Source organism: Suncus etruscus, chromosome 15 (assembly GCF_024139225.1).
Source record: "Suncus etruscus isolate mSunEtr1 chromosome 15, mSunEtr1.pri.cur, whole genome shotgun sequence".
In the NCBI taxonomy this organism is placed as follows: domain Eukaryota; kingdom Metazoa; phylum Chordata; class Mammalia; order Eulipotyphla; family Soricidae; genus Suncus; species Suncus etruscus.
In genome coordinates this window covers 59,040,133-59,064,516 of record NC_064862.1, presented here as the reverse complement: position 1 = coordinate 59,064,516, position 24,384 = coordinate 59,040,133, and the positions used below count along the sequence as shown (strand labels likewise).

The following is a 24,384-nucleotide window of genomic DNA, read 5'->3' as shown; positions in this document are numbered from 1 at the left end:
TGCCTGGTCCTACTCTGAGCCTGCCACTCACCTATTTCTAGAGCTCTGACCCCCACCCCCTAACTAGGTTTCATATTGAGGGTCTCCTGAGAGAACTTTTTTGGTACAAGATCTCTAGCTGGATCGGTGAGTTCTGTGAATCTGGATGTGTGGGGTGGGTCATGGTGGGGTGACATGGAGTAGGTGTCTGCAGAGGGGAGTGAGAGGAGGCCTGAAGCTGAGCCAGGCTTGCGGCTGATGGGCAACAACAAAGGAAAGGTTTTGGAATTGGGTTATTTTGAACCATTTAGGAATGTCCCTGATAGAGGTTATTTGGGGGTAGGCGAGTCTGAAGCTGACACCTGAAGTTGAGGTTGCATTTGGAACTGAGTCTGAGTCCTCTCCCTTGTCTAAAAGGAGAGTCGTATCCCGTTGGGGAGAGACGGTCTTTAGAGCTCAGGGGCCCGGCTGGAGCCTTTTGACTCAGCCCTCCTTCCTCCGCCCAGGTCTGCCATGTCTGCCGCGCCGGGCCTCTTGCATCAGGAACTGTCCTGCCCTCTGTGCCTGCAGCTGTTCGACGCACCCATCACGGCTGAATGTGGCCACAGCTTCTGCCGGGCCTGCCTGGGTCGGGTCGCCGGGGAGCCTGCGGCCGACGGCACGGTGCCCTGCCCCAGCTGCCAGGCGCCCACGCGGCCGCAGGCGCTCAACACTAACCTGCAGCTGGCGCGCCTGGTGGAGGGGCTGAAGCAGGTGCCGCAGGGCCACTGCGAGGAGCACCTAGATCCGCTCAGCATCTACTGCGAGCAGGACCGGGTGCTCGTGTGTGGCGTGTGCGCCTCGCTCGGCTCGCACCGCGGCCACCGCCTCCTGCCCGCCGCAGAGGCCCACGCGCGCCTCAAGGTGCGGGTCCTGGGTGGCTTTTGGTGGGGTGGCTGGAAATCGGACGGGAAAGTTAGCGAGGTCTGGGCGTCGAATGTTAGGATCCAGTCGTCCGAGTTGAAAGGACGTGGTGGTGACAAGCTGAAGGAAAGGGGAGCCTTGGAGAGGCTGATGGGGATGGTTTGGCTATGTGTGTGTGGCACGACCGGATTCTGGCCTCACAGTGGCAATGCGGGGTCGCGATGCCGAGTTATAGCCAGGTGGCAGCTTGGAGTTGGGGCCCCAGACCACCCTGCGGTGCACGAGTGGGTGAGACCCGCGGGTCCGATGTCTGCTGTCCACCGAGTCCAGCTGAGGGGAGCAGTAACCACTGGGGTGGCACAGCTGCTCAGCAGAACATCCGCAGTGCCCACTCACCCAAAGGAAGCCTGGGAGAACAGCTTCAGGTGGAACAGGGAAAGCTGTTTTTCCAGTTGGAGCTGCAGGACCTGGACTTCCAGAACCCACACATAGAGTCGTATTCCACACGGTTTGCGATTCCCACTGATGCCCAACAAGAACATTTAGACAATGACAAAGAGAAATGTAGGTGGGGGTGAGATAGTTCCCTCCTGGGTTTGGTTCCCTGAGCACTGCCAGGAGTAATTCTTGAGTGAAGAGCCAGAAGTGACCCCTCCACCCCCAGGGAAAAAAACACCTAACAAAAAAACCAGAACAACACAGGCATGGACATGCCATCAGCATGTCTTTCGTCAGCACATATCAGATGGTGGCGGTCCCACCCCAGGACCAAGGATTCCACAGATCAACACTGTCTTTGTCCTTCACTCTTTATTGGGCTGTGGAAGGGGAAGAGACAGGTGGGCTCTGAGGGTGTGACTAGGGCCTGGAGCGTTGTGGCTGCCCGGCTTGGAAGCTGCTGTGGTTTGTTCCTGCTCTGTGCACTTTACTTTACTCCTGGGCAGCCAGACTCCTAGAGGAGATAGACATTGTTTTCAGAAACCCCAGAATCTTCCAGGCAGCCCACTTCCCCTTGGTGGCTCCCATTTGCGCCTTGCCCAATGCTGGCAGAATTGAGTGTGGATGCCCCTCCACTTCTGCCTGAACTTCTTGAACTCTGCAAATACAGGCAAAAATTTTTTTTTTTTTGCAAGGGAAGAAGAGAGTCAGGGAAGCCAGGTAGCATCAGGTGGCCCATGAGGGAGCAGGGGAGAGAGATGCCATCAATCCTCACTGCAGGATGGGAAGGGCCAGGGAGGGACCTGGAGAGGGATGTGGGGGAAAGGGGCTGGAAGGGCAAGAGAAGGCAGGTCCTTAATGAGGAAGGGGCTGGGTCCAGAGTTCCTGTGCCAGACTTAGGAGAGTTGACCTGGTGTCTGCCCGGCCAGGGACTCACGTGGCAACCTGGAGCCGCTCTGCCTCCTCTTGCATGCCCATATCCCGGAGCAGGAGCACAGTGAGTTCAGCGCCGTAGTCCTCACAGTAGTGAATCACCAATTGGTCAGTAAGGTCCACAGCACCCATTTGCCAGAGGGTCCCCCGAGGAATTCTGCCGAAGCCTTCCTGCAGTTTTACAGATCCTAGCTTCAGCTTGAACTTCTTGAGCTCCTCAGGGGTTAGGTTCTCCAGAGCCATCAGGATGGCATCTCGTTTCGTCCTCATGGCTCAGTCCTGCCACTTCTGAGCTTCAGACGACTGGCAGTCCCAGTTAAATGACTTGGGGTGGAGATTGACCTAGTGGGTCTCCTCCCTGCCAGGCAGAGATTTCAGGCAAATAGCACAGAGGGGAATGGTGCAAAAGGGAGAGGCCCTGATCTGTCACAGCCACAGGGATGTGGGATGGCTGCTTCCATTCTACAGAAGAGGAAAGTTAGGTTGGAATGAGAGGCAGAGCTGCTATCATCAGAATGGAAGGCCACACCCCTCTCAGCCTCACTCAGATTTTGGCAGGAGCCATAGGACCTGCACTTCACAAATCACAAACTGGCAGATCTGGACAAAGTGGCCCATAGCCTCTGGCTAGGCTGCCTGCTCCAAAGGCCAGAGATTTTACCTAAAGTTCTACTTTTATTTGTGTTTTTATTTTATTGGTTTGTGGACCATACCCAATGATGATCAGGGCTTCCTCCTGGCTATAAGCTCAGGGATCACTCCTGCTGACAGACTCAGGGGACCATATGGAATGCTGAAAACTGAATCATACAAGGAAAGTGCTCTACCTGCTGTACTATCACTACAGTCCCAGTTCTACTTTTATTTCAATTTATTTTTTATTTTTTTGGTCACACTGGACTATGCTAAGGGCTTACTATTGGCTTTGTGTTCCTGTGGCTGGTAGACACTAGGTCACCACACCAGGCATTGCTTGACCTAGCTCTCTACCCACCTAAAATCCTACTTTATTTTTTTGTTTTGCCTTTTTTTTGTGGGGGGGCATACCATTTGATGCTCAGGGGTTACTCCTGGCTAAGCGCTCAGAAATTGCCCCTGGCTTGGGGGAACCATATGGGACGCCAGGGTATTGAACTGTGGTCCTTCCTTGGCTAGTGCTTGCAAGGCAGACACCTTACCTCTAGCGCCACCTCACAGGCCCCTAAAATCCTACTTTTTTTTTTTTTGTGGTTTTTGGGTCACACCCGGCAGTGCTCAGGGTTTTTCCTGGCTCCATGCTCAGAAATTGCTCCTGGCAGGCACAGGGGACCATATGGGGCACCGGGGATTCGAACCTATGACCTCCTGCATGAAAGGCAAACGCCTTACCTCCATGCTATCTCTCCGGCCCCCAAAATCCTACTTTTAAGTAGAGGGGAAGCCCAGTAATTGAAAGAGGCTGCATTTCTTTGACCACCACACAACAAAGCCTGCTGTCTAAAATACATTTGCACTTGTTATCTTCACAGGACTTTGTGTGGGTTGGGGGGTGCTGGTGTGTGTGTGGGGGCTGGCACCTGGGGAGTCAAGGCTAGACAGACATTCCAATATATTTATTTATTTATTTTGATTTTTGGGTCACATCCAGCAGCACTCAGGGGTTACTCCTGACCCTACGCTCAGAAATCGCTACTGGCAGGCTCGGGGGACCATATGGGATGCCGGGATTCAAACCCCGTCCGTCTGCATGCAAGGCAAATGCTCTACCTCCATGAGATCTCTCCGCCCCCCCCCCCGACATTCCAATTTATTATTCAGGTTGTGGATAATAAAATGCCACCAGGCTGATGAAGAGCTATCAGGTTGGGATGGGGTGGTACGATTTCTGAGGGCAGTGGTTTCACTTCTCTCCCTCCCCCAGACCCAGCTTCCACAACAGATGCTGCAGTTGCAAGAGGCACGTGCACACAAGGAGAAGAGTGTGGGCGTGTTGGAGCACCAGTTGACTGAGGTGGAGGTGAGGTGCCCACAGAGTCCACGCTGGTGTTGGAGTAGCGTGAGGGTTCTTCAGACTAGTGCTTGTTTACTTTTCTGCTTTCACAGGAGACAGTTCGACAGTTCCGAGGGGCTGTGGGGGAACAGCTGAATAAGATGCGGGTGTATCTGACTGCCCTGGAGGGCTCGTTGGATCGTGAGGCTGAGCGTGTGCGCAGTGAGGCAGGACAGGCGTTGCGGCGGGAACTGGGTGGCCTTAACTCTTATCTGGAGCAGCTGCGGCAGATGGAGCAGGTTCTGGATGAAGTAGCAGACAAGCCACAGACTGAGTTTCTTATGGTGAGCCCCATCGGGTCTTTGCCCCATGCCCTTCCCCTTGCACTGGGCTCCAGACATCCCATATATTGGCAGACAATAACCCTGAGGCCCACATGTACCAGGACAGTTCTGAGGTCTTTGAGACTGAGCACTGCAGAAGACCACAGCAAAGTGGGCATGTCACAGCACATGTGTTTCTGGGTGCTACTAATTTGTGGAATTTGTGTCTTGAGCAGGGGAATTTTATGATGCACACAGAGGTCAAAGTCTGTGGGAGCCTTTGAGTCTGGGCTTCTTTTGACATTTTTGATTCTACCAGAACCCACATGCATGCAATCCTAGTGGCTTACTCTTCCTCAAATGTTTGTCCAAACCCTGCTCCTCTCCCTTCTCGTCTCATCTCCATTCTCTTATTTTTTTCCAGAAATACTGCCTGGTGACCAGCAGGTGAGACTGGATCTTCCCCTGTCCTAGTTTCCTTTCTCCCCCCACCATGCCTGCACCCCTGCACTCAGGGCACTGCCCTTTCCTAGCACAGTTGTTCATGTTGAATGTTGAATGATGCTGTAGAATGATGATATAGGCAAGAGGGAGGCAGGTGGGGCCATGCCCTGAGCCTGTGCTATTGTGCAGGGTCCAGGGCAGACTTTGAAGGAGCACACACTTGAGCAGGACACTGAGAACTAGACAGGAGCAGAAAGGCCAGATGAGGGGAACTCAGTATGGGCAGGTGACAAAGATGGCTGTTAGGGGTTGGGACACAAACTGAAGCGCTCACGAGCCAGGTGCATCCTCAAACACCCCACTCATCCACATACCCCCCACTTATTTTGCAGGGGGAGTACATTCAGCAGCTCTTGGGGATTATTTCTGGATCTATGCTCAGAAATTATTTCTGGCTATCTTGGGGGACCCAATAGGATGCTGGGATTGAGCCCAGGTCCATTGCATGCAAAGCAAATGCTCTACTTATGACTATCACTCCAGCTCCCCACACATAATTTTAATTACATTAAGTGAATTAATTTGTTTTTGGGACCACACTCAGTGTTGTTCAGGTGTCACTTCTAGCTCTGCACACAGGAATTACTCCTGATAGTACTTAGGAGACCATATGAAATTTGGGCTTCGAAACTGGATCAGCTTCTATGCAGCAAATGCCCTTACCCAATGAACTATTGCTCTGGCCACAGATATATAGTTTTAATTGTAATGAAATCTACACCACATAGAAGTACCATTTTAGATACTTCTCACTCAGTTTAAATTCAGTGACAGGAAGTACAGTGACAGGATTCCCACTGTGCAGTCACCAACAATCATCAACTCTGGATCATCTTCATCTGGCAGGAAAGTGGGCTCACCTGTGCTCCACTGCAGCACCTTTCCCAGGGCTTAGCCTTTATCCCTTCGCCTCTTCCGCGAAGTCTTCGCCCATACCTTCTCCTTCTTCCCTCCCAGGTTGCAGAAGATCCTGTCAGAGTCACCACCACCAGCTCGGCTGGACATCCAGCTGCCCATCATCTCAGATGACTTCAAGTTTCAGGTCTGGAGGAAGATGTTCCGGGCACTGATGCCAGGTATAGGGGGTGGGAAGGGTGATCCCTGGTTTGTGTTTGACTGTGCACCTAGCCCCTAACTGCCAACTTCGTATTCTCAGCCACTTGCTGGACACAAGCCTGGGGAAATCATTGAAAGTGATATATCTGGGCTCCCTCCACCCTAGAGAGCCACACTGAAAGATGAGGGGGGCCTCAAGCTTGGATTGAGCCTGGGAGACTGAGAATGTGGCAACTAGGGAACCATGGGTGGGGTGGGACCCTGAGCCAGGCCCTGCCTCTTACTGTCAGTAGTTAGGATCTTGCTGAGCTGGACTTAGTCAGCATTGTCTGGTTCGGGGGAGGTGGCTCCGGAGGAACCTTTGTTTAAGCCATTGAAGATGATGCAAGCTCACAAAGTTGGTGAGCAGAAGAGAAGATCTCCCTGGTTTCTCTGAGTCCTCCCCAGAAAGAATGGTGTCACTTTCGGGCTGAACAAAAGAAGCCCAGACTAGTATGCAGAAGAAGTGGGGGAATGGGGAGGACTGGAAGAGACCAGGCTTTGGGTGGGAGAAGGCTCCAGGGCTTGACCCCCGGTTTCCTCTGCAGCACTGAGTGAGCTGACGCTGGATCCCAACACGGCCCACCCGAGCCTGGTGCTGTCCATGTACGGCCGCCGTGTGGAGTGCTCCGAGCAGAAGGCGCCTTCGGCCGGGGAGGACCCTCGCCAGTTCGACAAGGCGGTGGCAGTGGTGGCACACCAGCAGCTGTCGGGGGGCGAGCACTACTGGGAGGTGGAGGTGGGTGACAAGCCGCGGTGGGCCCTGGGCGTGATCTCTGCCCAGGCCAATCGTCGCGGTCGGCTGCACGCAGTGCCCTCGCAGGGCCTGTGGCTGCTTGGGCAGCGCGAGGGCAAGATCCTGGAGGCGCATGTGGAGGCCAAGGAGCCCAAGGCCCTGCGCCCTCGCGAGCGGCGGCCCACACGCATCGGCATCTACTTGAGCTTCGCCGACGGTGTCCTCTCCTTCTATGACGCCAGCTCCTCTGATGCGCTGGAGCTGCTGTTTGCATTTCACGAGCGCCTACCTGGGCCTGTGTACCCCTTCTTCGACGTGTGCTGGCACGACAAGGGCAAGAATGCTCAGCCGCTGCAGCTAGTGACGCCTGAGCAGGGGGAGATCTGAGCTGCAGGGAGGAGACTGAAGACAGAGCCAAGGGGCGGTGGGGTGGGACTGGGCCCTCAAGAGTCCTGAATGAATAGTTTGGGGTTGGGATGAACTAGAGTCTGTCAGGGAGGGGTTGGACTGGCGGTGAGGACAGAGTAGTCATTTCAATAGAAACACCCCTTTGAGAAGCAGAGGTCTAAGGGTTCCTTAGGGAAATCAGGGTCCAGTCTGGGGAGATTAAGGGGTGGGTAAGGAGTCTCTCCTGAGGGCTGGGGTTCCTCATCACACTATTCCCCACAAGCTCAGCTGTGCTCCATCATGTCCAGACACCTCTGGGAAGCTCACCTATCTTCCTAGTAGCTTTCCAGGTTAAGCAATAGAGTTGCTCTGTGGCCTAGATGAACTCTCCCTTCTTGCTTTCCAATACTTATACTCAGCAGTTCTCAGACAGGCCAGGCCCTTAGCACAGAAACCAGAGCTCCCTCCATACCGCAGCCCTTTAAAACCCAGCCCATGATATGGAAATACAGATCCCAGTTTCCTTCCTTTTGCCTCTGAGTATGTTACTGGATATCTTGGACATTGAGGAAGTGCCAAGAGAAGGATGTTACTTCTATCTTGTCTGCAGAATAAAGGCTCTCCTCCTTCCCCCACCTTCAAATTGGCCTCTCCTTACTTGCTGGTTTTCACTTTGATTTTGGCTCTAAGGTCTCAGGGATTCTCAGGGATTTTCAGGATCCAGGCAGGTGGGACTAGAAGCTGCTCTCCCCTTCTCAGGGAATGGGGAATGGAAAATGGGGAATGGCCTTCACTCAAGGCTGTGCTGCTTTGTTGGTTTTGGAAGGCACAAGTAAACCTCTGGCAGTTGGTACAGATGTGGAGATTTTTTGGGAGATGAACTAAACAGAGAGCTGAAAGGCAGGGGATGTGAGGTAAGAGAGACTTAAAGATATGGTGTCGTGGTGGTGGTGGTGGTGGTGGGTGTGGGTGTTTGGGAGGCACTCCTGACAGTGTCTCCCAGAAGAAATCCCTTAGGCCCTTGCTCTGGGCCACAAAACAGAGAGAATTAATTTAAGCAATTATTCCATGCTGGAAAAACAAAACAGTAAAGTAAAAAATTTTCTTGGTTGTGAAATGCAGCTTTAATAAGTGAACAACTGTTTTCTGACTGACTTCCTGGTTAACTCTGTATAAAGAGACAAATAACCTATTGCTGCTTGCCACTATCCCATTGGCCTTCATTTTAGGAACTATCATCCTTCTGAAAACTCAAATGTGGCCATTTGATTCAGTTGCTTCAAATTTCTAAGGATTTCCTACTGCCCTCAGGAGAAAGTTCTAGGTCTTTGGTTTGGGCACTCTTCTCCAATCTCTTCTTTTTTTTTTTTTTTTTTTTTTTGGGCCACACCCGGTGACGCTCAGGTGTTACTCCTGGCTATGCACTCAGAAGTCGCTCCTGGCTTGGGGGACCATATGGGACACCGGGGGATCGAACCGTGGTCCGTCCTAGGCTAGCGCAGGCAAGGCAGGCACCTTATCTCTAGCGCCACCGCCCGGCCCCTCCAATCTCTTCTTATGCTACTCTGTGAAACACATGAGAGCTTGGGAGATTCCTATACCCTCACATTATGTAACTCTTATTGGGAATAACATTATGCAACGTTGTTCAAATGCTTTTTCAATTCTTATTCTGTGAACTCTTACAACACCATTTTTAAAAATCTCTTGACCCTACTGCTTCCTTTACAGGGTGTGCCTAGTACAACAAGCCTCGGAAGAGTCTGGGAGGGCTGGTAATGTTTTGTTTTTGTTTTTGTTTTTGTTTTTTTGAGGGGGGCACACCCAGTGGCACTCAGAGATTACTCCTGGATCTGTGCTCAGAAATCACTCCTGGTAGGCTCGGGGGACCATATGGAGTGCCGGGAATTGAACCAGGGTCCGTCTTGGGTCGTAGTGGGCAAGGCAAACATCCTTCCTTCCTTCCTTCCTTCCTTCCTTCCTTCCTTCCTTCCTTCCTTCCTTCCTTCCTTCCTTCCTTCCTTCCTTCCTTCCTTCCTTCCTTCCTTCCTTCCTTCCTCCCTTCCTCCCTTCCTCCCTTCCTCCCTTCCTCCCTCCCTCCCTCCCTCCCTCCCTCCCTCCCTCCCTCCCTCCCTCCCTCCCTCCCTCCCTCCCTCCCTCCCTCCCTCCCTCCCTCCCTCCCTCCCTCCCTCCCTCCCTCCCTTCCTTCCTTCCTTCCTTCCTTCCTTCCTTCCTTCCTTCCTTCCTTCCTTCCTTCCTTCCTTCCTTCCTTCCTTCCTTCCTTCCGTTTTTGTTTTTTGGATCACACCCGGCAGCGCTCAGGGGTTACTCCTGGCTCTACGCTCAGAAATCGCCCCTGGCAGGCACGAGGGACCATATGAAATGCCGGGATTCGAACCACTGTCCTTCTGCATGCAAGGCAAATGCCTTATCTCCATTCTATCTCTCGGGCCCTGTTTCTGTCTTTCAGTGTTCTAACACTAATCCCACCACCAGTGTAGCATTTGCTCCCCCCTTGTCTCCAGTTTCCCACTCACTGCTGAGATTGCTCCCTTGGCAGGATGGAGTGATAGCACAGCAGATAGGGCATTTGCTTTGTATGTGACTGACCTGGGTTGGATCCCCGGCATCTCATATGGTTCCCCGAACCTGCCAGGAGTAATTTCTGAGTGCAGAGCCAGGAATAACCCCTGAGTACCACTAGGTGTGGCCCCAAAACAAACAGAAAATTACTTATAATTTGGTGTGTTCCTACTGGGAACACTATTGAAGAATTTGGAGCATATATGATCATGCACTCCAAGAATTCCAGAATCCATGTAGCAGGGTTAATGAATTTATGTGACAGTGACTGTGGGATATGACTGGCTGCTGGGCCTTTTGGAAGTTCTGCATGGTGGGAATTGGGGGCTGCCTGCCCCTTCTCCAAGTTGCCCCCAAACTGGCAACCTGGAATTTTTTTGATTAGGTGTTTCTATAGAGATAAATGGTGGAGCGGTGAAGTTGGTGCAGTGATGACTGTGAGGTGTGAGTGCAACTGCTGAGGAGTTGGCAGAATGGGAGCCTGCTTGCCTGCTTCCTGAGGATACTCGAGAATTTTCAGCTGTGAGACCCATATACCCATAATTTTTTGTGGCTGCTGTTTGCTTCTCTTCTGAGAATAATGTGAGCCTATAGAACTGGCCTATGAGCTGACATGGCAGAGGCTGTGATTCTCTCTTTTTTAATTACTTTATTTAAACACCATGGCTACAAGGTTGTTCATAATACAGTTTTCTCCCATATATACAAAATTTCATGATTTAACTTTAGTTGTACAATGTACAACACCCTTCACCAGTGCACATTTCCCACCACTAACATCCCTAGTTTTCCTTCTGCTGTGCCCCCTGCCCTCCTCTTTGGAGGAGACATTTTTCTTTTTTCTCTCTCTTCCTTTTTCCCCCTTTTAGATACTGTAGTGTGCAATGTTGCTACTGAGGGGGTATCATGCTTATCACTTTATCTTCTTTTGGAACCCAATTCTTATCCAGAGCAATCATTTCCAACTATCATTGTCATAAGAGTCCCTTCTCTGCCCTAACTGAACTCCCTGCTTTTTGTGATAATCTTCCTGGAACGCCTGACCCTTGTTCTCTATTATTTCTGGACATTATTACCATACTATTTTTTAAAAAATTAATTCCATATTATATATACATATATATATTTTTGGGTCACACCCGGCAACACTCAGGGGTTACTCCTGGCTCTGCACTCAGAAATCACTCCGGGAAGCCACAGGGGACCATATGGGATGCTGGGATTTGAACCACCGTCTCACCTGAGTTGGCTGCATGCAAGGCAAATGCCCTACCACTGTGCTATCTCTCCGGCCCCTCCATACTATGTTTTTAAAAATTACTTAAACCTCTGTGATTTACAAAGTTATTTATAGTTGTGTTTTAGGCATACAATGTTTCAGCAATCCTACCACTAGTGTCAACCTTCTTCTACCAATGTTCCCAGAGTCCATCCCATGTCACAATCCTTTTCCCCAGCCTGCCATCATATCAGGTCCAGTTTGGTTGTTAAAGTTTCTGTCTCATGCTTTCATTTATGTTGACTCTGTGGCTTGGATATTTAGTTTTGTTCTTTTTTAAACCCAGAAATACACCCGAGATTCCTTGAGCCCTGTTCCTTGATCCTTGTTTGTCTTTCTCATCCTTACTCAATTTCTTTCTTTCTTCTCACTCTAGTCTGGGGCCAAGAGTGTTCTTGACCAATCCCATTTATACTATTGCATTTATTTATGCAATTATGCTAAATGCCACATATAAATGCCAATAACCACATAAGTGATATAATTCTGCATTTATCCTTCTTTTGGCCTACTTCATTTAACATAATATCTTACCGTTCCATTCATGTTGCAGCAAATTGCATGACTACATCATTCATTACAGCTGTGTAGTAGTCCATTACAGCTATGTAGCATTTCATTGTATATATGTACCACATATTCATGATCCACTCATCTGTTGTTGGACATCTGGGTTGATACCAACTCTTAGCTATTGTAATGAGTGCTACAATGAATAGTTGTGTACATATGTCCTTTCAGATGAAAGTTTCCTGTGCTGGGGATAGATATCTGTGGGGGCTAATCCAACCTTGGGAGAAAGGTTATAAATCAGAGTAGCTGTGAGAATTAAAACAGCTGAAGCAGTCAATAAGAGAGAGAAAAAGCATAGGGGTCCTGGGGCTTCCAGCCTCATGGACTCAGAGATCAAGAGAGTGAGAGTGAGCAAGCTCCCATAATCCTTCCCCTTCAATCTTATATACTTCTACCTCCAAGCCCCTTTACAATAGCTAACAGTTAACAGTAGTCTGTTAACAGTAGTTAATAGTAGTTCTGGGTGAAGGGAAGAGGCTAGGACAAAGACTCTACAAATAACCAAAAGTGGAATTATTGGGTAGTATGGCAGCTTGATTCTGGGTTTACTGAGAATCTTCCATACTGTTTTCCATAAGGGTTGGACCAGACAACATTCCCACCAACAGTGAATTTTTCAATAGTTTTTCACCTTATGAAGCAGAAGCCTCATGCTCCAATTCTGAGGGAGCACAGGTCTAGAAGCAAACACCAATACAGGAATTAATCCATACAAGGTTGAAGAGAATAAACAGGTTCTGAAAAATTTTACCACAAGCTCACTAGCAAGAGATACTAGCAGGCAGATAGACTAGTTGTGGAAACCAAAACCACAAGCTGTTTCTCTCTGTGACCTGAAGTCTTTACTGGGAAGAGAAAGACCACTTCCATGAGTAGAGAACAGGTAGGGGTAAGGGACCAATCCAGAGGTACTTCCAGGCCATGAGTGACAAGCACAAGCAAAGAAGAATTATCCTGAATAGGATGAAACCCCCTTCTTAATTTTATAGAAAATGCAGAAATATGAGGTTAAACAAAGTAATTTGTGTCCCAAGGATTTATTGAAGAGGCTGGAAAGGTTTCTGAAAGGTATCTATCTGAAAAATAAAAAAGAGTGGCAGTTTCTTGCATAGGTGCAGTAACAGTTGGGGAACTGGAAAGAAAGACCTTGGGCCTAAAAACAGGGTGTCCTTCCCATGAAGCAATCTGCTATAAGATCAACTACAGGCTCCAGGCAGACTGATTTTTTTCTAACCCCAAGGTTCCAGAAAAAGTTCTTCTCAATCATGATTGTCATGGTCAGGCTTCAGTAATTCGAGATTTTGGCTTTTGCACAGATCCTATGTCAAATTCAGAGCATCATGAAGCATCTCCTGATTTCATCTTACTGTTTGGTGGCATGGCAAATAAACCCGCCCTGAAAGCAAGTCATTGCTGATTTCCAAGTCATCATCAGGGTGGCAGAAGAGCCCACCAGGAGCACATTGGTGCCAAAGCAGCACTAGGGCCTATCCTGTACAAGGATGATTCTGGGTGATGGTGCAGAAATTGTGGCAGTTCCAAAGATGGGACCCAAGGGTCAGAGGTGAATGGCTGATGTCTGAGTGACTGAAGCCTAAGTCACTCACTATGACAAATGTTCAGGGTGGTGGCCGGGCGGTGGCGCTAAAGGTAAGGTGCCTGCCTTGCCTGCGCTAACCTTGGACGGACCGCGGTTCGATCCCCCGGTGTCCCATATGGTCCCCCAAGCCAGGAGCAACTTCTGAGCACATAGCCAGGAGTAACCCCTGAGCGTTACTGGGTGTGGCCCAAAAACCAAAAAAAAAAAAAAAAAAAATGTTCAGGGTGGAAGTCTCCCCCTACAATAATAAAAAAGTTCAGATTTCCCATCCTGAGTAGATAGGAACTTCTCTTTATACCTAGATTTCTTCATTTTATTGTGCTTATGCAAAAAAGAACAATACCATAGAAAACTATTGATGCATATCGGGGAGGAGTAATACAAAAAACCAAACTAAATAATCCATATAACCTGGTTTTCTATCAGAAACATAGAACCCAAAAGATACATAGCTACTAGAACTTTCTATTAAACAAATCCATAAAGGATAAAAACTACATCTACATAAGGAAGTATACAATAAATAATTATACATATTAAGGAAATACACAGAGAAATATACATATCTCCTTTAAGTCTGATTTTCTATTGTGTGTGTGTGTGTGTGTGTGTGAGAGAGAGAGAGAGAGAGAGAGAGAGAGAGAGAGAGAGAGAGAGAGAGAGAGAGAGAGAGAGAGAGAGAGAGAAAGAGAGAGAGAGAGATCTTGTTTTTTGGGCCACACCCAGTGACATGGAGGGGGGGGTTTACTTCTGGTTATGCGTTCAGAAATTGCTCCTGACTTGGAAGACCATATGGGATGCCGTGGATCAAATTCAGATTCGTCCTGGGTCAGCTGTTTGCAAGCTCTACCGCTCTGCTATTAGTCCAGCCCCACCTTTAAGTCTTTTGAAATAGTCTGAGGAGGATAAAATCTAGAACATAGCTTTAGCCAGTGACATGGTCTTGTAGCAGTCTGACAAAACAGCTTGCATAAGTCACAATCAGGAAATGTCCTTGAGCTGAGGTACTCTCAAAAGCTGAATCTAGTTGCGAGCAAGAATCCACAGTGAAGGGAGGTAGGAGAAATAGGTTGCTGGGAGCAATCAGCCGCAGCAACCACAAGACGTTGTCTGGGGGGCGGGGATAATGTTCTGGTTCCTGAGAAGTGAAGAACTGAGGGTAAAAGGGTCAAATAGGAAGTAATAACAAATCAGGGGTTAGAGAACAAAAGAAAACAATTGAAAAGAATTTGTAAAGTGGTAACCGGGGAAGGGGGATAAAAAGAAGGGCTATATACAACAGAGGGAAGGACTATATAGCATATAAACAGATATTATGTGCAATAAAGATATACATTAGATAGATATAGAGGTGGCTACCACACATATACTCAAACACACACAAAGACTATGAAGATCAATTCATAGGTTGCAGTGTAAAATTGGCCCTACTGGAACAGGTGCTTTGAAAAAAAAAAAAAGTCAGGTCAGATAGAAATGTTTTCCAATTCCTAGGAGAATCACCATTGGTGAAGGTAAACTGCTGAAAAAAGCTTCATAGGCTAGATTGTGCATAGACTATTTTTTTTTTTGGGCCACACCCATTTGATGCTCAAGGGTTACTCCTGGCTAAGTGCTCAGAAATTGCCCCTGGCTTGGGGGGACCATATGGGATGCCGGGGATCGAACCGCGGTCGCGATCTTTCCTTGGCTAGCGCTTGCAAGGCAGACACCTTACCTCTAGCGCCACCTCACCGGCCCTGGCATAGACTATTCTTAAAACAATTATATTTTCCAAGTCTAGAATCCTACATAATGTAATACTAAGTAACATAGTAATGAGCACTGTAAAGGAGTTGAAACCATTGAGTATCATATGGCCTTGAGCATCTAGGTTTCTTTCTTGAAGGCAAACTGAGAACAAATGCATTATTATATGATAGTAAACTAGCATGAATAAATGACAACGGCAGACTTAGTGAATGAGCACTGTAGCAAAAGCCTATGGCATGCAAATATCTTTTCCAGAGGTATCTGTGGACAAAAACATTATATCATATTAACAGGCATAATCAAATAAAAATGAATAGTTTAGAATATTTAAGACATTATTATAGTGAACACTGTATAGGAATCCAAAAAAAGAGGACTGCAATGCAAAACTAGAATGTCCAACCTATTTCTCCAAGGACAATTGTGAACAAAAACATTAGAAAGCCATTATAAACATATTGATTTTAAAATTAAGCACTAAATTAACCCCTGGAGGCACTCAGGGGTTACTCCTGGCTCTGTGCTTAGAATTTGCTCCTGGCAGACTTGGGGGACCATATGGGATGCCATGATTTGAACCAGGGTGCATCCTTTGTTGGCTGCGTGCAAGGCACAGTCCTTACTGCTGTGCTATTGCTCTGGCCCTCACTAAAAAAGTCTTATAGTGAGCACTGTAGTGGGAATTCATGGCTTTTAAGCACATTCTGCAGCTATTTCTTTGGATAAAAACATTAAAACATCATTATAGACATCTATAAAGAGAAATTAGTTAAATACCTGCTGATCTAAGCAGCTGTATCCTTTGCTGCAGGTCTCCTTAAATTATAAAAAAGAATATACGTTGCTGAAGATTTCACAAAGAATGTGGAGATTTCTGAAACTTTTTTTTTTTGTTTATTTTTGGGCCACACCCAGCAGCACTCAGGAGTTACTCCTGGCTCTGCACTCAGAAATCACTCCTAGCAAGCTAGGGGACAATATGGGATGCTAGGGATCAAACCTGGGGTTGGTCATTTGCAAGGCAAATGCTCTACCCTCTGTGCTCTGGCCCCTCTGAAACTTCTTGTTCATCAATTCAAGCCAATGTTGCCTTGTTGCATTTTTACAATAGGTATTGTAATAATAACCATTTTCCATTTCACCATATGGTTTGAAACAGAGTAAGTTTTATTCTTCAGGGTTGACCTTAGAATTCATACCTGATGGGGCCAGAGTGGTGGCGCAGGGGGTAGAGCTATTGCCTTGCATGCACTTGGACCATGGTTCAATCCCCCAGCGTCCCATATGGTCCCTCAAGCCAGGAGTGATTTCTGAGCTCATAGCCAGGAGTAACCCCTGAGCGTCACCAGGTGTGGGCCCCCCCCCCAAAAAAAAAAAAGAAATAAAAAGAAAAAGAATTCATACTTGAGGTCTTTATTGGGAAGAGAAAGACCACCATCCCCAGGGGTGGAGAGCAGGTAGGAGTAAGGGACCAATCCAGAGGTACTTCCAGTTCATGAGTGACAAGCACAAGCAAAAAAGAATTATCCTAAATAGAATGAAAACCTGTTACTGGTTACTCCAGCAACCTTATCCCTGTCAACACAAATTGTTTCCAGTATTTTTGACATGTGCCACTCTCACTGGTGTAAGATGATATCTTATTGTTTTTTTTGATTTAGAATTCCCTAATGATGGGGCCGGGTAGGTGGCGCTGGAGGTAAGGTGTCTGCCTTGCAAGCGCTAGCCAAGGAAGGACCTCGGTTCGATCCCCCGGCATCCCATATGGTCCACCCAAGCCAGGGGCGATTTCTGAGCACATAGCCAGGAGTAACCCCTGAGCGTCAAACGGGTGTGGCCCAAAAACCAAAAAAAAAAAAAAAAAAAAGAATTCCCTAATGATAAGAGATGATGAACATTTTTTCATGTGCTCATTGGTCTTCCTCAGAGAAGTGTCTGTTCACTTCCTCTCCCCTCCCTCTTTCTTTAGGTTTTACAAGGTTAACCTTTATGAGTACTTTGCATATCTTTTTTTGTTTGTTTGTTTTTGGGCCACATCTGGTGACTCTCAGGGGTTACTCCTGACTATGCACTCAGAAATCACTTCTGGCTTGGGGGACTATATGGGAAGCCAAAGGATCAAACCAGGGTCTGTCCTAGGTTAGCATGTGCAAGGCAAATGCCCTACCACTTGCATCACTGCTCCGACTCCAGTACTTTGTATATCTGATGTGTTTGAGTGAAAATATTTTTTTCTACTCAGTTAGCTGTCTTTTAGTTTTAGTCTATGCCTGGGCCCAGCAGATTCTTCCTGATCACTGAGGAATAGGCTCCTCCAGCTCTGATCATCCCAAAGGACCAGTCCCTCCTCCTTCAGTTCTCCCATTCACTCTGGGAGCTCAGAGTGGCTGAGCCCTGAGAGACTTCCACGTTTCTCTGACTTCTCCAAGTAGTAAACTAATCCCTGCTTTTGAAACTGCGAAGTAAAACACTTATTAGGAGTTTATATGTTAACAACTTTATCTCAATTATCCTTACAACACAGAGTCTCACACAACCTGCTTTTCACAAAGCCCCTTTGCTTTTCCATTTGGATTTGAATGACTATGAGGGATCCAAATCCATAGATGAGTTGTGCATTCTGGAGATTCTTTTACTTTTAATTAATTTACTTAAAGAAAATATATCACATAGTTGATCATAATACATTTGTTTCCAGAAAAGTGAAAGCAAAGATATTGAAAAAAAGAAAGAAAAAATAAAATGGAAGAGAAGAAAGAAAAAGTACAGTAGCAAGCTCATTTGTGAAAATTATTTTATCTCCAATTAAGCCATTAATACAATGGCATAAGGTTTAGTAAGCCGTCATATATACGACATATTTTTTACTATTGAAGCACATCACCAGACCAGCCCCTCTTCCTTTTTTAAAAGCAGTTTATTTCTGTATTTATTTATTTATTTATTTATTAATTGATTAATTTTTGGCTCACATCTGGCTATATGCAGGGGCTACTCCTGGCTCTGTGCTAAGAAATCGCCCCTGGGGATTCATATGGGATACAAGAAATGGAATCGGGTTAGTCCTGAATTGGGCACATGCAAAGCATGCCCTACAGCTATGCCATCTCTCCGCCCCCTAACCCCTATTCTTTTTTTTTTTAATATAATTTTTATTTAAACACCTTGATTACATACATGATTGTGTTGTTTAGGTTTCAGTCATGTAAAGAACACCATCCACCACCAGTGCAACATTCCCATCACCAATGTCCCAAGTCTCCCTGCTCCCCACCCAACCCCCACCTGTACTTTAGACAGGCTTTTTTTTTTTTTTTTTTTGGTTTTTGGGTCACACCTGGCGGTGCTCAAGGGTTACTCCTGGCTGTCTGCTCAGAAATAGCTCCTGACAGGCACGGGGGACCATATGGGACACCGGGATTTAAACCAACCACCTTAGGTCCTGGATCGGCTGCTTGCAAGGCAAACGCCGCTGTGCTATCTCTCCGGGCCCTGGACAGGCTTTCTATTTCCTTCATACATTCTCATTTTTAGGATAATTCAAAATGTAGTTATTTCTCTAACAAAACTCATTCCCGTTTGTGGTGAGCTTCATGAGGTGAGCTGTAACTTCCAGCCCTTCTCTCTTTTGTGTCTGAAAATTATTATTGCAAGAATGTCTTTCATTTTTCTTAAAACCCATAGATGAGTGAGACTATTCTGCGTTTTTCTCTCTCTCTCTGACTTATTTCACTCAGCATAATAGATTCCATGTACATCCATATATAGGAAAATTTCATGACTTCATCTCTCCTGACAGCTGCGTAATATTCCATTGTGTATATGTACCACAGTTTCTTTAGCCATTCATCTGTTGAAGAGTATCTTGGTTGTTTCCAGAGTCTTGCTATGGTAAATAGTGCTGCAATGAATATAGGTTTAAGAAAGAATTATTGTATTGTATTTTTGTGTTTCTAGGGTATATTCCTAGGAGTGGTATAGCTGGATCGTATGGGAGCTCGATTTCCAGTTTTTGGAGGAATCTCCATATCGCTTTCCATATAGGTTGTACTAGATGGCATTCTCACCAGCAGTGGATAAGAGTTCCTTTCTCTCCACATCCCCGCCAACACTGCTAGTTCTCATTCTTTGTGATGTGTGCCAAGCTCTGTGGTGTGAGGTGGTATCCCATAGTTGTTTTGATTTGCATCTCCCTGATGATTAGTGATGTGGAGCATTTTTTCATGTGTTTTTTTTTTTGCCATTTCTTTTTTTTTTTTTGTTTGTTTGTTTTTGTTTTTGGGCCACACCCGGTAACGCTCAGGGGTTACTCCTGGCTATGCGCTCAGAAGTCGCTCCTGGCTTGGGGGACCATATGGGACGCCGGGGGATCGAACCGAGGTCCGTCCTAGGCTAGCGCAGGCAAGGCAGGCACCTTACCTCTAGCGCCACCGCCCGGCCCCCTTTTTGCCATTTCTATTTCTTCTTTGTCAAAGTGTCCATTTCTTCTCCCCATTTTTTGATGGGATTAGATTTTTTTTCTTGTAAAGCTCTGTCAGTGCCTTGTATATTTTGGAGATTAGCTCCTTATCTGATGGGCATTGAGTGAAGTTTCTCCTACTCAGTGGGTGGCTCTTGTATCCTGGGCGCTATTTCCTTTGAGGAGCAGAAGTTTCTCAGCTTAATATATTTCCATCTGTTAATCTCTGCTTTCACCACTCCTATTCAACATAGCACTGGAAGTACTTGCTATAGCGATTAGGCAAGAAAAAGATATCAAGGGAATCCTGATAGGAAAGGAAGAAGTCAAGCTCTGCTGTTTGCAGATGACATGATACTCTACTTAGAAAACCATAAAGATTCTACCAAAAAGCTTCTAGAAACAATAGACTCATATAGCAAGGTGGCAGGCTACAAAATTAACACACAAAAATCAATGGCCTTTCTATACACCAATAGTAATAAGGAAGAAATGGACATTAAGAAAAAACCCCATTCACAATAGTGCCACACAAACTCAAATATCTTGGAATCAACTTGACTAAAAATGTGAAGGACCTATACAAAGAAAACTATAAAACTCTGCTCCAAGAAATAAGAGAGGACATGCGGAAATGAAAAAATATACCCTGCTCATGGATTGGCAGGATTAACATAATTAAAATGGCACTACTCCCCAAAGCATTGTACAGATTTAATCAGATCCCTCTAAAGATACCCATGACATTCTTCAAAGAACTGGATCAGGCACTTTTGAAATTCATTTGGAACAATAAACACCCTAGAATAGCTAAAGCAATCATTGGGAAAAAGAATATGGGAGGAATTACTTTCCCCAACTTTAAACTTTACTACAAAGTGATAGTTTTCAAAACAGCATGGTATTGGAATAAAGACAGGACCTCAGATCAGTGGAATAGGCTTGAATACTCTGAGAATGTTCCACAGACACACAATCACCTAAGTTTTGATAAAGGAGCAAGAAATCCTAAATGGAGCAAAGAAAGCCTCTTCAACAAGTGGTGTTGGCATAAGTGGCTAGCCACTTGCAAAAAATTAAACTTAGACCCCCAGTTAATCTCATGTATGAAGGTAAAATCCAAATGGATTAAAGACCTCAATATCAGACCCGAAACCATAAGATATATAGAACAACACGTAGGCAAAACACTCCAGGACATTGAGACTACAGGCATCTTCAAGGAGGAAACTGCACCTTATTCTTGATAGTGGTGGTTGTAAAACTAGAACTTAATTGAGAACATCAGATACATATTGAAATTAACATATTAATATATTTAAATTTGTGTGAATATCTATCTATCTATCTATCTATCTATCTATCTATCTATCTATCTATCTATCTATCTATCTATCTATCTATCTATCTATCATGTTTGGTCTCACTCAGTGGTGCTCAATTCTTACTCCTGTTCAGGAATTGTTCTTTCAATGCTGTAGATTGAGATGAGGTTTGACACATTCAAGGCAAGCACCTTAACTCCTGTACTCTTTGTATAAATATTTAAAATATATAATAATTATATATGTAATATATAATTTATATAATAAATATATAAATATTTAAAATTAGACAAGAGATGTCTATAATATTTGAATTAACACTATAAGGGATATAAGTCCTTAAAATTATTTTTGAAAAGCAGGGGCCAGAGAGATAGCATAGCGGTAGGGTGTTTGCCTTGCATGCAGCCAACATGGGACCTTCCTGGATAGATCCCCCATTCCATATTGTCCCCTAAACTGGCCAGGACTAATTTCTGAGTGCAGAGCCAGTAGTACCCCACAGGTGTGGCCCAAAAACAAACAAAAAATATTTTTGAAAAGGACTGGCGCTTCCTGGGAGCCGGGAGTCTAGCAGGAGGAGGTTTGGCAGGCCCCCGCCATGCCGGAGGCCTGCTTGACCAGGCCTAGTGGGGGTGCGGGACTTGGGTAACCCCAGCACCCCTCTACCGCCTTGCTCCAGATCTCCAGGGCTTCCCCGGGCCACATGCCTGGGCAAGCCGGTGAGTTGGGTCCCTTGGTGGAGCTTGAAGGTACCCTAGGCCTTCGCCCACTATCCATGCAGCTCCTTAGGGAGGGTCTGGGTGGGGCTCTGAACTTCTGGTCTCCCAGCTTCTTGAAGGATCTCTCCTTCCTGGGAGCCGGGAGTCTAGCAGGAGGAGGTTTGGCTGGCACTGGTAATCTTTGTCCAGTCTACATTTTCAAAATCGCACGGGGGCTATTGCCCCCGTGTGCACAAGAAACATTAATAGTACATTAATAGTACTCTCACAAGAAACATTAATAGTACTCACTATCATTGAATTATGTTTTTATGTATGCAGAATGTCCATTTTGTACTCTGCCCTTTTGCATACCCCTTCATAAGTTCATATTTCTCTTTAACTTCTTTAACTCCTATCATCATTACTCCTTTTTTACTCTTTCTAACTTAAGTACTGTGAGTCCTAAGTCACAGACCAAAGTGGTACCCTAGAGTTAACACCCACCCAACTTTAAAAGGCATAAAAAGGACACATATCTTTTCAACACTTTATGGGTGTTTTCTTTGACGGCTATAACTTTTGCTAAATACTTTCTTATACAGTGATGATTTCCCCCCCCCCATGTTTTTTTATCTTCTCTTTGTGAACTGCTCAATATGGAATTTGGTGTGTAAGAATCCCTCAGTTTAATACTTATTTTTGAACCAAGTCATGGGTCTTGTTGGAAATGTTCTTACGCCCCCATATATCTGATAGCACCACGTGGCTTTATATCTTGTTTGCGTAGGCACACTAACATGGGAAAATACTATACATACCAATAAGTTCTTATCTAATAGAAATAGGAACACACAAATCTTGTAGTGCAATGAGACCTTACACCCTGAACATTGACATAAAGACCTGGCACAGGCCTCAGAAGAATGGGCATTCTCCATTTACCCCTTGATCTACAGAAGGCATTCACAAAACATCCAAGGTTGTATATAACATCACCCGGAGGCATTCCTGTACCAGGGACGACCCTACAGCTGCTCTGACATCGATCTACTCAAAAGAGACACACCTTAACACTGAGAAGACAACAAGAACAATGACCTGCTTACTGGACAGGGCTTGCTGTATTGCCCCTTAATGGTGAGGTTTGTCTATAACATCACCTGGAAGCAATCCTCTACCACGGAAGACCCTACCACTGCTCAGACATTGTCCTGCTCAAAAGAGACTTCCCTTAACACTGAGAAGACTTAACAACAACAACCTGCTTACAGGACAGGGCTTCCTGCATTGCCCTTTCATGGTGAGGTGAAACGAGAAGGCACTCCACATCATGACTTCAATGTAGGACATGCAGATTCCAGAATCTTTAATACAGAAACATGAGACCAACAACAGAGACTGTGTGATAAGTGTGTTGGCGCTACGGACAATGTCTTGGATCGAACGATAACTTGCCTGAGGCCTAGAGCTGGTCTTATGCCAGGAAACTTCAGGGGTAGGATCTCTTTGTATTTAGGCCAAGGTTATTCCTTTCCATGCCTCTCATATTTTGGTGGGCCTATGCAAACAACAATTGCCACTCTAACACCGTTTTTACTGTGCTCCTTTGACTCTAATCCTTAAAACGCACCCACTTAAAATTTGAGGTTAACTTAAGCTAATATGCATGTACATGGAAATGTAAAAAATACTATGCCTCTAATGTTTAAGGAGTTACGTAAGTTTGATGGCTTTAGATTGCCTTGTGTGCTGTTAAGAAATATTATAATGTGCTACAATCTGGGAACTTGAGGGACAAAGTAATTGCACATGGATTCTGTTTTATTTATCTTGACTTTCTTTGGTGAAAGTTCAAAGTTAAGATATCAGCAAGGGGACTTCTTCTGAGAATTATGTTATGGGTGATTGTCCTTCCACTGTAACTTTACCTTATCCTCCTTCTTTGCATCTTTTGTTCTCATAATTCAAAATAAAAAAATTATAAAAAAAAAGAAAAGAACTGGCAACTGGGCAGGGTGTTTTGAACAGTGGTTCTAACATTTACCATGCACTTGGCCTGTTTGGGTTTGATCTCCAGCATCCCATGTGATCCGCAAGCTCACCAAAGTAATTCCTGAGTGCAGTCAGGAGTAACCCCAAGAACTGCCAATGTGGCAAAAAATAAAACAAACAAACAAAATGAAGGGGAAACTTTAAAAATAGCTATTTTAGGGCCCAGAGAGATAGCACAGCGGTGTTTGCCTTGCAAGCAGCCGATCCAGGACCAAAGGTGGTTGGTTCAAATCCCGGTGTCCCATATGGTCCCCCGTGTCTGCCAGGAGCTATTTCTGAGCAGACAGCCAGGAGTAACCCCTGAACACTGCCTGGTGTGGCCCAAAAACAAAAACAAAAACAAAAAATAGCTATTTTAGAAAACAGCTCAGTGGGCCGGAGTGTGTGTTTTGCATGTGGAACACCATAAATTTCATCTTTGGCATCATATGATCCTGAGTACCCCTGGGAGCAATCCTTGAGCACAGAGCCAAAAGCTGCTGGGCATATTAAAACTTAATAAAATAGGGAGAGATAGTTGGATAGTTGGAGAGATAGTACAGTGGGCAGGGTGCTTTCCTTGTGTATGGCTCTCTAGGGTTTGACTTCTGGAGTAAGGTCTGAGTACTGCCGAGTTGGACTAAAAACAAACAACAATTAAAAATGATAAGATAGAAAGAGAGCACTTTCTTTTTCCAGTATAAAAAAGTGTAGTCTAGCATAATTTAGTTTTAACTCATATTCATTTATTGGAAGTGTGTGAGGAAACCATCCCCTGGCTCTCCACTCAGGAATTATTCCTGATGGGCTC

General features: G+C 46.0%; 2 protein-coding genes across 2 annotated transcripts; one reads left to right on the top strand and one right to left on the bottom strand.

The window, feature by feature from the left end:
* The first annotated feature begins 492 nt into the window (after positions 1-492).
* Positions 493-7,267, top strand: TRIM72 (tripartite motif containing 72). Its single transcript, XM_049788125.1, has 6 exons — positions 493-882; positions 4,154-4,249; positions 4,336-4,566; positions 4,970-4,992; positions 6,007-6,125; positions 6,693-7,267. The coding sequence occupies exons 1-6, from the start codon at positions 493-495 to the stop codon at positions 7,265-7,267; spliced, it is 1,434 nt and encodes a 477-aa protein (XP_049644082.1).
* Positions 2,254-2,523, bottom strand: PYDC1 (pyrin domain containing 1). Its single transcript, XM_049789595.1, has one exon. The coding sequence runs from the start codon at positions 2,521-2,523 to the stop codon at positions 2,254-2,256; it is 270 nt and encodes an 89-aa protein (XP_049645552.1).
* Positions 7,268-24,384: the final 17,117 nt, after the last annotated feature.

Bases quoted from the DNA above. Each gene is read 5' to 3' on its own strand.
- TRIM72 (XM_049788125.1), top strand. From the start codon at position 493: ATGTCTGCCGCGCCGGGCCTCTTGCATCAGGAACTGTCCTGCCCTCTG. The intron at 883-4,153 runs GTGCGGGTCCTG...TCCCTCCCCCAG, and splicing joins AGGCCCACGCGCGCCTCAAG to ACCCAGCTTCCACAACAGAT. The intron at 4,250-4,335 runs GTGAGGTGCCCA...CTGCTTTCACAG, and splicing joins ACCAGTTGACTGAGGTGGAG to GAGACAGTTCGACAGTTCCG.
- PYDC1 (XM_049789595.1), bottom strand. From the start codon at position 2,523: ATGAGGACGAAACGAGATGCCATCCTGATGGCTCTGGAGAACCTAACC.